Source organism: Scheffersomyces stipitis, chromosome 8, assembly GCF_000209165.1.
Source record: "Scheffersomyces stipitis CBS 6054 chromosome 8, complete sequence".
Classification (NCBI taxonomy): Eukaryota; Fungi; Ascomycota; class Pichiomycetes; order Serinales; family Debaryomycetaceae; genus Scheffersomyces; species Scheffersomyces stipitis.
The window spans coordinates 352,434-365,395 of NC_009048.1; the positions used below are offsets into that span (position 1 = coordinate 352,434).

The 12,962-nt window shown below is 39.8% G+C and overlaps 6 protein-coding genes across 6 annotated transcripts; 3 read left to right on the plus strand and 3 right to left on the minus strand. All coding sequences in view use genetic code 12, as the record gives it.

Annotated features, from left to right (window-relative positions):
• The first annotated feature begins 257 nt into the window (after positions 1–257).
• Positions 258–1,386, plus strand: TDH2 (Glyceraldehyde-3-phosphate dehydrogenase). Its single transcript, XM_001386423.1, has one exon. The coding sequence runs from the start codon at positions 295–297 to the stop codon at positions 1,294–1,296; it is 1,002 nt and encodes a 333-aa protein (XP_001386460.1). The 5' UTR covers positions 258–294; the 3' UTR covers positions 1,297–1,386.
• A 1,202-nt stretch (positions 1,387–2,588) lies between these two features.
• PICST_64663 (predicted protein) lies at positions 2,589–3,491 on the plus strand (the record flags this gene model as incomplete). The annotated part of the gene is made up of 1 exon (XM_001386424.1): positions 2,589–3,491. One exon carries the CDS (start codon positions 2,589–2,591, stop codon positions 3,489–3,491), a length of 903 nt encoding a protein of 300 aa, XP_001386461.2.
• A 654-nt stretch (positions 3,492–4,145) lies between these two features.
• On the plus strand, positions 4,146–5,306 carry YMC3 (mitochondrial carrier protein; the record flags this gene model as incomplete). The annotated part of the gene is made up of 1 exon (XM_001386425.1): positions 4,146–5,306. One exon carries the CDS (start codon positions 4,146–4,148, stop codon positions 5,304–5,306), a length of 1,161 nt encoding a protein of 386 aa, XP_001386462.2.
• An 89-nt stretch (positions 5,307–5,395) lies between these two features.
• Positions 5,396–6,199, minus strand: URA3 (Orotidine 5'-phosphate decarboxylase (OMP decarboxylase) (OMPDCase) (OMPdecase) (Uridine 5'-monophosphate synthase) (UMP synthase) (PYRF); the record flags this gene model as incomplete). Its single annotated transcript, XM_001386618.1, has 1 exon — positions 5,396–6,199. One exon carries the CDS (start codon positions 6,197–6,199, stop codon positions 5,396–5,398), a length of 804 nt encoding a protein of 267 aa, XP_001386655.1.
• Positions 6,200–6,306: 107 nt separating this feature from the next.
• On the minus strand, positions 6,307–10,764 carry GEA2 (GDP/GTP exchange factor for ARF). The gene is made up of 2 exons (XM_001386619.1): positions 9,967–10,764; positions 6,307–9,918 (listed from the first exon to the last, which is right to left on the minus strand). The coding sequence occupies exons 1-2, from the start codon at positions 10,735–10,737 to the stop codon at positions 6,427–6,429; spliced, it is 4,263 nt and encodes a 1,420-aa protein (XP_001386656.2). The 5' UTR covers positions 10,738–10,764; the 3' UTR covers positions 6,307–6,426.
• Positions 10,765–11,681: 917 nt separating this feature from the next.
• On the minus strand, positions 11,682–12,848 carry PICST_33737 (predicted protein; the record flags this gene model as incomplete). The annotated part of the gene is made up of 1 exon (XM_001386620.1): positions 11,682–12,848. One exon carries the CDS (start codon positions 12,846–12,848, stop codon positions 11,682–11,684), a length of 1,167 nt encoding a protein of 388 aa, XP_001386657.2.
• Between the last annotated feature and the right edge of the window lie 114 nt (positions 12,849–12,962).

Sequence of the window (12,962 nt, forward strand, 5' to 3'; positions counted from 1 at the left end):
GATACTTTGCATCTCCTGATGTTGAATTAACTCTAAGCTTAACCATGGGAATGGCCAGATGGGGTAGGGCAGTATCTAAATCGGATGAGGTGTATTAGAAGAGGAGAAGGAGAGGAATTATACACACGAGACGAGAGAGAACCACGAGTTGAAAAATTTGTTGCCCTGCCAATTCACCTTTTGAATACTATAAAAGGGCTATGTTGCAGCCATCTTACTTTTACATTTTACTTAGAATTTTCTTCTACAGTGTCACTATTCACATAATATAGTAGTATAAATAAAAATTTCAAGATGGTTACAATTGGTATTAATGGTTTTGGACGTATCGGAAGATTGGTGTTAAGAATCGCTTTGGAAAGACCAGACATTGATGTCGTCGCTGTTAATGATCCCTTCATTGCTCCCGACTATGCAGCCTACATGTTCAAGTACGATTCTACCCATGGCAGATACAAGGGCACAGTCGAATCTGATGCTGAAAACATCATTATCAACGGGAAGAAGATCAGAGCATTTCAAGAGAGAGACCCAGCTAACATCCCTTGGGGAAAGGTAGGTGTCGACTATGTTGTTGAGTCTACAGGTATCTTCAAGAAGTTGGCTGGCGCACAAAAGCACATAGACGCTGGTGCTAAGAAAGTTATTATCACTGCTCCTTCTCCAGATGCCCCAATGTTCGTTGTTGGTGTTAATGAAGATAAGTACACTCCTGACTTGAACATCATCTCCAACGCCTCGTGTACTACCAACTGTTTGGCTCCATTGGCAAAGGTTATTAATGACAACTTTGGAATTGAAGAAGGCTTGATGACTACTGTTCACTCTATCACTGCTACTCAAAAGACAGTCGACGGCCCATCTCAAAAGGACTGGAGAGGAGGAAGAACCGCTTCTGGTAACATTATTCCTTCTTCTACTGGTGCTGCCAAGGCTGTCGGAAAGGTGATTCCACAGTTGAATGGTAAGTTAACTGGTATGGCTTTGAGAGTCCCAACCGTGGATGTTTCTGTAGTCGACTTGACAGTGAAATTGGCTAGACCAGTTACCTACGAGGAAATCTGTGCTGCTATGAAGAAAGTCTCAGAAGGTGCCTTGAAGGGCGTCATTGGGTACACCGAAGAAGCCGTCGTTTCTAGTGATTTCGTCACTTCCACCTACTCGTGTGTGTTCGATGCCAAGGCTGGTATTTTGCTTTCTCCTCAATTCGTCAAGTTGATTGCCTGGTATGATAACGAGTACGGTTACTCAGTTAGAGTTGTCGACTTGTTGGAAAAGGTTGCGGCAACTAAATAGTTGTAGTATTTGTTATTTCATATATATGTCTCTCATTATGAACTTCTTTTATTGAATACGATGTTAATGACATTAGTTTTTTAGGCGGTGAAAAATATCTACCTAATTCCAACGTACGAATGAGTCAGAAACGAACTCAATAATAGAAGTATTTATGTATGTCGCCAGAGAAATTGAATTTTTTGCAACCAGATCAGAATTTGCGAAATTGCAAGATATGGTAGCAAATCAAATATCAAGGAAAAGAACAGAGACCCCTACGAGTCAGCTAAGTTGTTTCATATAGTTTGACTAATTATAGGATAACGAAAAATGTTTAGTAGCTCCTCTGTCGCAACCAGCTACTACTATACTTGACGAGAAAGTTGTATGGAGAGACCGGTTTTCCTTTTGGACTTGTATAAATGAATTTGGTCCTTATATTAATAACTGAGGAGCTATTTAAAATCAGTATAAACCAGAAGGGATTCTCTACGTTTATATACCCTCATTATCTCATCTTACCCCTCTAATGTTGTTGGGTTATTCAACAAGTCTCCAATATAGTAGAATTTCTGTTTCGGATGTCTGTTTGAGTCCAATACGAGGTTACCAACCTCGGAAACCATATTTACAGAGATCCTGTATCCGATTTTCCATCAATACTTGTTGGAAATTCAATCCAAATGTCGTATAATGTCGCTGTGGTACGACATTGATCCTACATTATATTCCATCAACTTCAAGAATGTTTAACGAAGTTGAAGGCTTAGCCATATGATGTAACTGCGATGGTTGGTCCTACTTAGTATGGGTCTAGATGTACATTTCCCGACCAAGTTGATCCCATTTTGGGCAGTTGGAATCTCGTGAAAATTTTTCACATTCTCGCCTCGAGAATTTGTCTATATATTTAGCTAACAGAATTTCCTAAGGAACCTAGAAGCCTCCTAGGAAGTGAGTCAAATCTGAGCTTTCATAGCAAGCTGTTAATGCAAGGGATTTCAGTAGAAACAACTTCGACGTAGCCAGCTTAAATATTAAGCCTAAAAGACTTAAGGATTCAATATACAGTATCGAGATCCAAACAATACTTAACAGAAGTCACACTTATCGCCACGTGACAATGCACTAATATTTGAGCAATTGTAAAGCCCCAAGGAAGTCTGAACAGTTCTCGCTATATCATAGCCTCAGGAGCCATTAGATTGCACAATTCATTAGAAGAAGCACAAATAACATTCTATTCTTGAATTTACACTTAATATAAATCCCAATTGCATTTGTCACGTTAGACACTTTCATTGTATACGATGTCCATCTTTTTCAAAGCACCTCTAGACATTGAGATTAGGCTAGACAATGAAGATACAAGGAAACATGTCGATGTGACGACTCCTCACGGTCGAATGGAGAGACTACCAATATATAAAGACGGCGAATCTGTCAAAGGAAGTGTTACTATCAGAACAAAGGAGGGAAGAAAAGTAGAACATCTTGGAGTTAAGGTACAATTACTAGGATGTATTGAAACCAACTTGGACGGCGTGATATCATCTGAGTTCTTATCTTTAGCTACAGAATTGGCTGCTCCTGCTATTTTATCACACCCGGAAACATTTCCTTTTGAATTCAAGAATGTAGAGAAGCAGTACGAAAGTTACCGTGGTAAAAATGCAAGATTGCGTTACTACTTGAAGGTTGTATTTTCGAGAAAGTCTTCGTCAGATATCACCAGAGAAAAGGAATTATGGGTATACCAGTATATTAATCCCCCAGTATCGACTACTACCAAGGATGGTCCCACTGTGAAAATGGATGTGGGGATCGAAGACTGCTTGCACATTGAGTTCGAGTACCTGAAGTCCAGGTTTTCACTCAAAGATGTGATTATTGGTCGTATATATTTTTTGCTAGTCAGACTAAAGATCAAGCATATGGAGTTGTCGTTGATTAGGAGGGAGACTGTGGGAGCTCCTCCAAACCAGATAACCGATAGCGAGACTGTTGTTCGGTTTGAGATCATGGATGGTGCCCCAGTTAAGGGAGAAACCATCCCCATCAGATTGTTCTTGGGTGGATTTGACTTGACGCCTACTTACAGAGACATAAACAAGAAGTTTTCCGCAAGGACGTACTTGTCGCTTGTTTTGATCGATGAAGATGCGAGAAGATACTTCAAGCAGAGTGAGATCATCTTGTACAGAGACCAGTAGATAAATACGGAGTAGACGAGCAATAGCACAACGATACAAGGATTCTAAGATTATAGTAGCAAAAAGAATTAATTAGAATACAAAGAATATTGTACAAAAAATGAATAAAAATTTCGAAGACAATCCACCTTGGATATGGTGCATACATGTTGGAGGAACATTAGTTTTGACAAGAAACGGAGTCTTCTGGTTTTTCCCGATTATAATTTTCGCATACAAATTCTCTAAGTACCAATATGGAAAATGAAATCGAGACTAAGCTAAATCAACTGCGCAAGTTGGTCCAGTATGTTTACTTTCATATAGAAACTCTGGATCTACAACTTTCATAAACTGGTTATAGTAGACTTACCTCTTATAGATAAATGATACCCCAACCCAAAGCTAAAACTATAGAAATATTGCCAAACACAATCACTCATCCATTTGAACGTATAGATACACATAAAATTTACTTCAATGGAAAAACGACATACACTAGATGAGAAAGGAGTTTCCGTGGAACCTATGGAAGTTACAATAAGGTCTCTAATGCCTATTTTCTCAATGGTTCTCAATAGTATGAAACCTAGCCCCATACTTAATGATTCTGCGATTGCCTCCCTGGACAGTAGTGAAATTACGGACTACACTGCTTCCAACATTCCACCTAAGATGAGCAGCAACCAAACTGTTTCACTTTCAGCCGCTGGTATGAGAGCTCTTATGTACCAGCTTCAGTCTCTCTACCTAAGAACACCAGTGAAGTTATTTCGTCCTCTGCGATTTGACTATCTAGCCTATGTACGTGAGTTGGCTAACAAACACGATAACATCCACGAGAAACCGTATAAATTCAGAACGCATTCCTCGATAGGAATGCTTGTCAATGTAGTAAAGAAAGAGGGATGGAGATTTATCCCTGATCAGGTGTTGCCTCCTCTTGTAGCCAATTCGGCCACAGGGTTGATATTGTACGGAACTTACTTGACGGCTTTGGATCGATTCAACAGTCTGCATACCCCAAAAGCAGATAAACCCCGAGAATTGTTCTATTACTCCCCATTCGATACATGGAGAGCTGGTTTTATTGCTGGTGCCGTTCAGTCACTCGCAGCAGCACCTGTAGACGCCATATATACTAGACTGACAGCAGCAGAAATGTTGAGTGGTTCACACCAAAACCTCTGGATGTACGGTTTGAACAAACTTAAAGAAGTCGGATTGGTTGGAGTTTTTGCTGGGTATAGTTTTTCGCTTGTAAAAGAATCGCTTGGATTTGCCTTCTACTTCTCTACCTTTGAGTTCGTCAAGACTCAAGGCTATACAGCAACTTTCAAGGTTGTCAATGTTTATAGACGAAGCAAAGAATCCATCAAAAGCAAGTTACGACAATACTCAAATATGAACGAAGAACAGATAGACGAACGACTATTGAGCTTGGAGCGTACGAGAACCAAAAAGATATTGAGGTCAACCTTTATTCTCGTAGCTGGTGCATCTGCCGCTTTCTCGTTGTTGGCAATACAATACCCAATCACCAAGATTCAGAAGATTCATCTTTCTAGACTTGAAGCTCTTGATTTCTACAATGCATCAGCTACGCGTTCATACAAACCCTCCATAACCTTGTACTACAACTCATACATTGATACATATAACCAAATCCTTAGGATGAAGACAAAATCAAAGTTGACTTGGTATCAAATGGCATACAAAGGTTTTGTCCGCAATGCATTGACAACAATACCGGCTACATCCGTGGCCCTCTTGGTTTTTGAAATAATGAGAACCAGATTGACTGACGACTTACTGGAATTCGAAATTTTGGAATAGGCCTCTGCTTGTAAATAATCATATAGTTGTTTGTAAATACTTAACGATGTACATTACAGTTTTACGATTTTTACAAAATTTTACATATTTTACACTTGGCTTGTCTTCTTCAAGTAAGCGTTCCATCCAGCTTCTCTGTATCTTTGGCCCTCTACATCAGGATCTCTACCCTTGCCGAATAAGCCTCTACCAACAATGATAATATCGGTTCCTGTGGAAACAACTTCATCTACTGTTCTATATTGTTGACCTAAACTGTCACCCTTGTCATCCAAACCGACACCAGGAGTCATAACAATCCAATCGAAACCTTCATCTTGTCCACCCATGTCTCTTTGGGCAATGAACCCAATAACAAACTCTTTGTCAGTTTTGGCGATTTCCACAGTTTCTTCAGTATACTTACCATGAGCAATCGAGCCCTTAGAAGATAGTTCGGCAAGCATCAATAAACCTCTTGGTTCGTCGGTAGTTTCTCTTGCAGCTTCCTTTAATCCCTGAACAATACCAGAACCAGTAACACCGTGAGCATTGGTGATATCTGACCATTGGGCAATCTTGTAGACTCCACCTGAATACTGAGACTTGACAGTGTTTCCAATGTCTGCGAATTTACGATCTTCAAAGATCATGAAGTTGTGCTTCTTGGACAATTCCAACAAAGGAACAATGGTACCTTCATACGAAAAATCGTCGATAATGTCGATATGGGTCTTAACCAAACAAATGTAAGGACCCAACTTATCAATCAAAGATAAGAACTCAGAGGTTGTTTTCACATCCACTGAAGCACACAAGTTAGTTTTCTTGCTGTCCATTAATTTGAAGAGACGCTGTGCTACCGGTGACTGGTGAGACTCGGCCCTTTGTGTATAGGTTTGGACGTTGACCATTGTCGAATGTTTTTAGGGTGTTGCTAGTACACAAAGAAAGTCTGTGATGAATTGAAAATTTGTTTGTAGATACTATAAAATAGACTAAAATATTTTTCGCACTGTTTGAGATGCAACATAAGCTTGCTATATTTATGAAAGTAACTAAAATACAAAATACTACTTCTCCATAACGACTACTTTCTTAAGAAACCATTAGATTACATAAGTGTAATATTTATTGCAGATTAGTTATCTCCGTCTGTTTCGATTTTCTTCTCTTCTCCACCCTCAGCAGCCGTGTCGACTATATTCTCTTTATTCTTCTCAGACAACGGCTCCGGATCCAATTCGTCTCTTAAACCGGGATAAATCTTATCTATCTTCAGCCATGATTCGTTCCAGAGGATCTCTTTGTCCTTGCTCAAAGTACCATTGTCTTGTAGTACTAGAATCATGTTTTTGAGTAATTCGGCTCCTGCTTCTTTGAACGAATTCTCTTTCTTGAGCTTGCTTTCTTGGTCGTGGAATGTAATAAAGTTATCCAATATTCCTAACCAAACACCGTCAGTTTCTTCCTGCTTCAAGTCGACACAGTAGTGAAGATAAACCTTGCTGACCAAGGTCAATGTTTCAGTCTGCGTCTTGACAAAACCGTGAATATCGGTTTGCAAAACTTCACTCTTGGACAATTCCGATAACAATGGAAACAATCCATACTCGAATATTCCAAATGCAGTTAACTCTTCGTTGATGTCAATAGATAAAACCATTGCTTGCAAGGAGTTCAAAGCAAAAGAACGAACATCGCGACATGGATTGAAACACTGGTGTGCCAATGCTTGAATCAATGTGTAGGTCAATTCCTTGCCCTTGAATTCTGGTCTCTTTATCACAGCAGATAATTCAGAAGTCAATGATATTGATTTCTTGGAAAGTTCCACCAAGTCCTTGAAGTAAGTTATGTCTTGATTCGAACCGAGCTTTTCATTCTCTTGTTCGTACTGAGAGCCAATAGCTCCTAAGGAGGAAATCTCATCAAGTAATCCCAAAAATGCAATATAATTAGATGGCGTTATGTCCTGAGGAGCATTCTTGACAATTCCAGACATGAATTCGAGAATATCAGATGCATAAATTTGGATAGAAGCAAAGAACCTTAATACTTTCCAGTATTCATTGTCATTTAACAATTCCTTACAACACCAAGCGTCATCATCAATCAAGGATAACAATGGTTGAAGTAATTGACCGCCTTGCTTGTTAATGATTTCCTTATCAAACTCAGCTAAAGTCTTAATGGAAGCAGAAACGTTAATCTTCGAATTACCACGTCTGGCCAAAAGTAACTTGTATGCAATTAATCTAAGTTGGCCCTTCTTGGATATTTCTGGTGGGTTGAGCTTGTCCGAGACTTCAGTAATCAATTCAATATCATCTAATAACAAACAGAAACAGACCGCAATTTCCAACAAAAAGAGAATTTCTGTCTCATAATATCTTTTTGTATCCTTACTATACTCTGGCAACGAATTCAAAACGAGTTTAACAAAATATTTTAAGTCATCAGGTGGTCCCTTGGATACAACCTCGAAGATGGCTGGTACGTTAATGGATTTCACACAGTCGATAGTGGACAAGGTGGACTCAATTTCATGATCTGTGGGCTCAGGAGGATCATCAGAATAGCCCTTCAAGAATGACGAGAACGTCGACAAGATACCAGAATTATTCAATGGCTTAACCCTCTTGATGATATATCTTGGCTTAACTTTAGGTAATGGACTAAGCTTGATTTTCTTTTGAAATTCGCTGAACAAGTTAGGATTTATCAAACAATTCTCAAACAATGTCAAAATAATCTTTATGATCTTACCCCAAGACTGAGTAATCTTGCTGTCAGTCTTCTTGATTAATCTGAATAGAACGACCGTCGACAATTGAGCCTTAAAATCTCTACCAAACCAAACGGCCATTTCACTGACAGTAATGGCTTCTTCTTTCTTTTCGATCTTGATTTGAGTAATTGGTATTTCCTCTCGTAAGTTATCGTCAGTCCCAGAAATCCTGTAGCTTTTATTGGTCAAAGATGTTAAGTCTGTCAAAGCATTCAACAAACGATCAACGGAATCAGATAGATTGTAATACAAACAAATGTTAGCGCACTTATCTATTGAAGACATTAATCTGGTGATAATATGATCATCAGAAGCTTCTTTGAACACACCAACAAGTGTATCAATTAAAGTATCAACAACTGCCTTAAACAACACTTTATCAAACTGACATATCTCCACCCAAGAAAACTCGGATTTGTCTTTACTTGTTGGCGCAAGACTTGAAATCAAGTTATGCCATACGTCATCGAACCATTTATCAGTACCATGATGCTCTTCAGGCATAATGATCTCACGGTCTTTGATGGAGTTGTAAATTTTTGACAAATACCATTCCGGGAAGTCCCTTCCATTGTATACCCCTCTTAAGTTTCTCCTGTAGTCGTCAAGCACCATTTGCTGTTTAACCTGTGGGTTGTGCAAGTCAGTATTCAACATAATGACGGAGTACGATAACACAAAGACAGAGTCACGATCTGGCCTTACGATTTCGTCCATGTCCTGGCCATCGACAAGTTCCGGTTGACAATCAACGTATCTTTGAGCAAATAATTCAACCACCCTTTCAATCTGCTGAGATTCCCCGGGTAATCTGAAAGCTTTCAACAAGATTCGCAAGGCTTCATCAACTCTTAGGTCCGTAAAATCAAATAGGTCAATGAAGTACCGTAACAAATCCGAGTTCGAAGGCTTTGCTAAAAATTCACCTAACACCTTCTTGTTCAATCTACCTGACTTATGGAAAAAGAAGGAAGCGACTTCCTTAAGGTCGCTTGCGGACTTAATAAATCCTTCCTTTTCTAATGCTTTGACGCCTTCTTTTGGTTTATCATTTAATAGATCGGTACACTTAATGAATAATGTCTTCTTTTCTCTATCATTAATCATCGAGTGAAGTGGAGCATCATTTAAATCACTCTTCAAGGATTTAATTCTGTCGTTGATACCGCCAATCAATGACAAAATTCCTTCCAAGCAGATTGGTGGAACATTATCAGTGGTGGTAACGGCAGACTCTGGTAATGAGAGTTGGCACAAGAACTCGATGAACTTGGTAGCCAAATCAGACTTGTCAAAGTCACAGTCGTAGTCTATGAATAAGTGAGTGAAGAAAACTGGAGATCTAGTCCATAACAAGGAAAGAGATTCTACCAACATCTCTTTAGAGGAAGAATTTCTAGTTGAAACATTTGCACCATTGATAGTATCATTTTGTCTCTTTCCTGAATCTGGCAAAATGGACTGAAATATTAAGGTCAATGTCAACTCAAATTGTGACTTCAACAGTCTTCCAAGAACGATTGCGACAGTTGAAAACAATTGGAGAGCAGCCTGTAATAATGCTGGCGACTCAGTTGTTGTAATAATTTGTAAGACATGCTTGGAAACTAAGTCAGAAACCAACAAGATCAAAGTTGGATGTTTAGGTATCTCTTGTCCAGCTACCTCTATTGCAGTATTAATGAGGGATAATGCAAATACTCTAGTACTTTCCATGTGTTGATATTGGTTAGACGGAGAAATCATGTAGATCAAAACACCCAAAAACTCATTGATACAGAGAATACCAAAAGACTCTTCTTCATCGGCTACTTCCTCTTTATTTGGGGCCGAAGTCTTCTTCTTTTGTTCGTCTGTTTCATCTTCTGACGTCTTCGGCGTTCCAGCAACAGACGGCTTTATATCAGTTCCTCCTATAATGTCTTCAGGTAACTTGGTGTCTTGAAAGTTCGCCTGCAATTCTTCGACGCTTTCAGTTTCTGGTTCAATGTATTTCAATTGACTGAATATTCTGAAAGTAATCGAGACCATGGCCATTTCTGCAGCCTTTCTCAATACTTCACTTCTCTTTTTATTACATGCCAAGGATAAGCAGATTTGTACTACATCGGAGATGACTTCATTGGGCAACAAGTCAGACAACGGGCTCTCAATGATGGCTTCCATCAATCTGAGGACCTTTAACAACACGGCATCATCAGAGTTCTGGTCGGCAGCCTCAAAACGACATACAGTCAAGGACGACATGATTTGGATTAAAGTGCTCTGCAAATTCCTCGACTTGTAGGAGATGATTTCGTAGTTCAAGAATTTGGATACCGAGTTTAGAGCCAAGCTGGTTATGTGGCCAGAAGTTGACGACGACTTAATAACAAGCAAAAAAGGCTGTAACAACGTCAAGCTGTCAATTTCGTACAAATCTTTGGCTTCCATCAAGATGGATCTCAATTGTAAGAAGCTGGAGAGTAAAGGATTGTGGTTGCTTTGACGGTGGCCATTGTTGGAGTTGTTGACGGTGGATGACAAACCCAAGCTGTTGGCAATGGCATCGTCTTCGCCATTGAAGAGATCTCCAGCCCCAAGAATAGCTGCTACTCCACTTTGGGAATAACGAGTCATCTTTCTCATGGCAGACGAGATGGTCATACACTCGTTGATCATCAACGTTATGGGATCGATGGCCACATTGCCTCCTCCGCTGGGGTTAGGTGGTGCTGTACCCAAAGTCGAGTTGATGCCTTGGTTTGCAAACAGAATTGTCGGCGTGGGAGACTTGGAAAACGGACGTATCATAACGGATGAATAATGATGGCGGATATATAGTTTGTAGTGAGATATATCGCTCTTATAATATTTGGATTTATTAATTTGTGGTAGTTGACTTATGGAACTAATAATCTATCGTTGTAACTTTCGTTCCTGACATAAAAGGATGTGAAAAAAAAAACACTACTGATATCGATCTACTTTGATACAACGATTCGGATTGTGATTTTGAAACGGTTCTCGATTCAAGTGTAGATTCTATTCGTTGATATCAATAGAATACCCTAAAAAAAGTGAAGAATGGAACGTTAAACTGTGAATACCTCTCAATACAAAGCCTGTGAGAATTCTCCGCTATGGTTTTGCAATGGTGGAGACTCCCTATTAAGATATTGATATGCTAGCTACCTGACAAAGGGCTCTATGGACAATGCCTGTCTGTGCACTCTACTTCAGTATACTTCTTCAATTAGTCATACACACAGTGTATGCTAAGTGTAGATCGTTGTTTGGCCCGATTGTAACAGCTCCACTGGAAAATGCAAAAAAGCTTGTCAAGGTAAATCAAAAATGTCGTTGGTACGAAGGAGGGTTTTCAACCTACGTGTGCGGTAGCTGTCTAATCAGTACGCGCAATGTCAGACACGACTGTCAGGTGTTTTATCACGTGAAAAATCAAAAAGGTATAGTGTCCAGGTATACCCCACTACACTGTAGCCTATTTGACTACTGTCTGTGCCTTTTTCTGCCTGCCTTTATATCAAAATAGCTGAAGCACTATTATTGCACTTTCGAATAATTTTCATTAATTATATACAAGGGTTTCTTTATAATATTGTCTATATCGTTCTCTGGTAGTAGTCCTTGAACGAAGTCCACGCCAACCGCCATTCCTTCTGCTGCATCTTGTGGTGGTAAATATCAAAGTCGTGTTTCTCTAACTTGTTCAAGTACAACGTCGTAGGAATGGCTACCATGAAAGGAGTGAAAATTACATCTGGCATGAACTTCCGCCAACGCTTGGAGTTCTTCTGAAGTAATTGGTCATGCATGTTGGCCCTGACTATCTCGTTGATCTCTTGTTTGCATTGTGATAACTTGGCCCTGGCTGTAAGGATATGATCATTGGATGTTGTGGCTGTTTCGTAAACGATATTTTTCAACTTGTCTCTGATAGCATCTACCTCTGTCTTCTCTTTCACGTGTCCTTGGGCCAATTTCAACACTGACTCCTGGGACAAGTCGTACTTGGACATCAAATTCACAGGCAACGTGACCTGGTTTCTGGACGTAGCATAGTAGTTCATTCCCAAGATCATGGCACCGACAGCTGTGGCTTGCCCGATATGTGCAGCGATATCACTTACCTTAGACTGCAACGATGTTGATTGTTCCAAAAGACTAATCACAGAAGGCGATATGGACGGAGATAGTAATAGAGCTTGAGTCTGGTAGTTCAATTGGGAGTAGGTTCCTTCACCGTAGGAACAAATGTCGTCTACAGTCTGGAACGTCGGGGACTTCAAGAATTGCCTTCTAGTCTGTAGGAATTGATGGAAATAAGTAACGTCTAAGTTCAAGTCGTTCCGTAATGCATCTCTCAACAATATGGCTATGGGTTCACCGATGTCTTTTTCCAGATATGGGTCTTCCGTGAACACCCTGGCGACTAAATCACTCCAGAACTTGAACTTCATGTCTGCTGTGGAGATTCCCATTGACTTGGAAAGTTGTGAAGATGCCTTGGAAGCGACGGAGCCTGTATTGCTGCCACCATCGCTGATCTTATTGATCTCCAAGTTGAAAGCCCGTATAGCCAAGAAGGCGTTTCGGGCTGGCTCGGGAACGTACTGTGCTAATATATATGAAGAACGATCATGGGTCTCCAAGAGCTTATTGATATTCTCAGTAGCATTAAACAACTGCACTTCGTACTTGGAAGAAGAAATTGAAGAGTAAGATCTTCGCAAACCCGATCGCACAACTAGACGGTTACACCTTAGCATTGCTAATGTAGAGAAAATAGTATTTGTATCTCTGGATATGTAGATGACAATATAAAAATATATTCACCAAATAATACTGCATACCGTACACCAGCAATGGTTCCAAATTTTTCA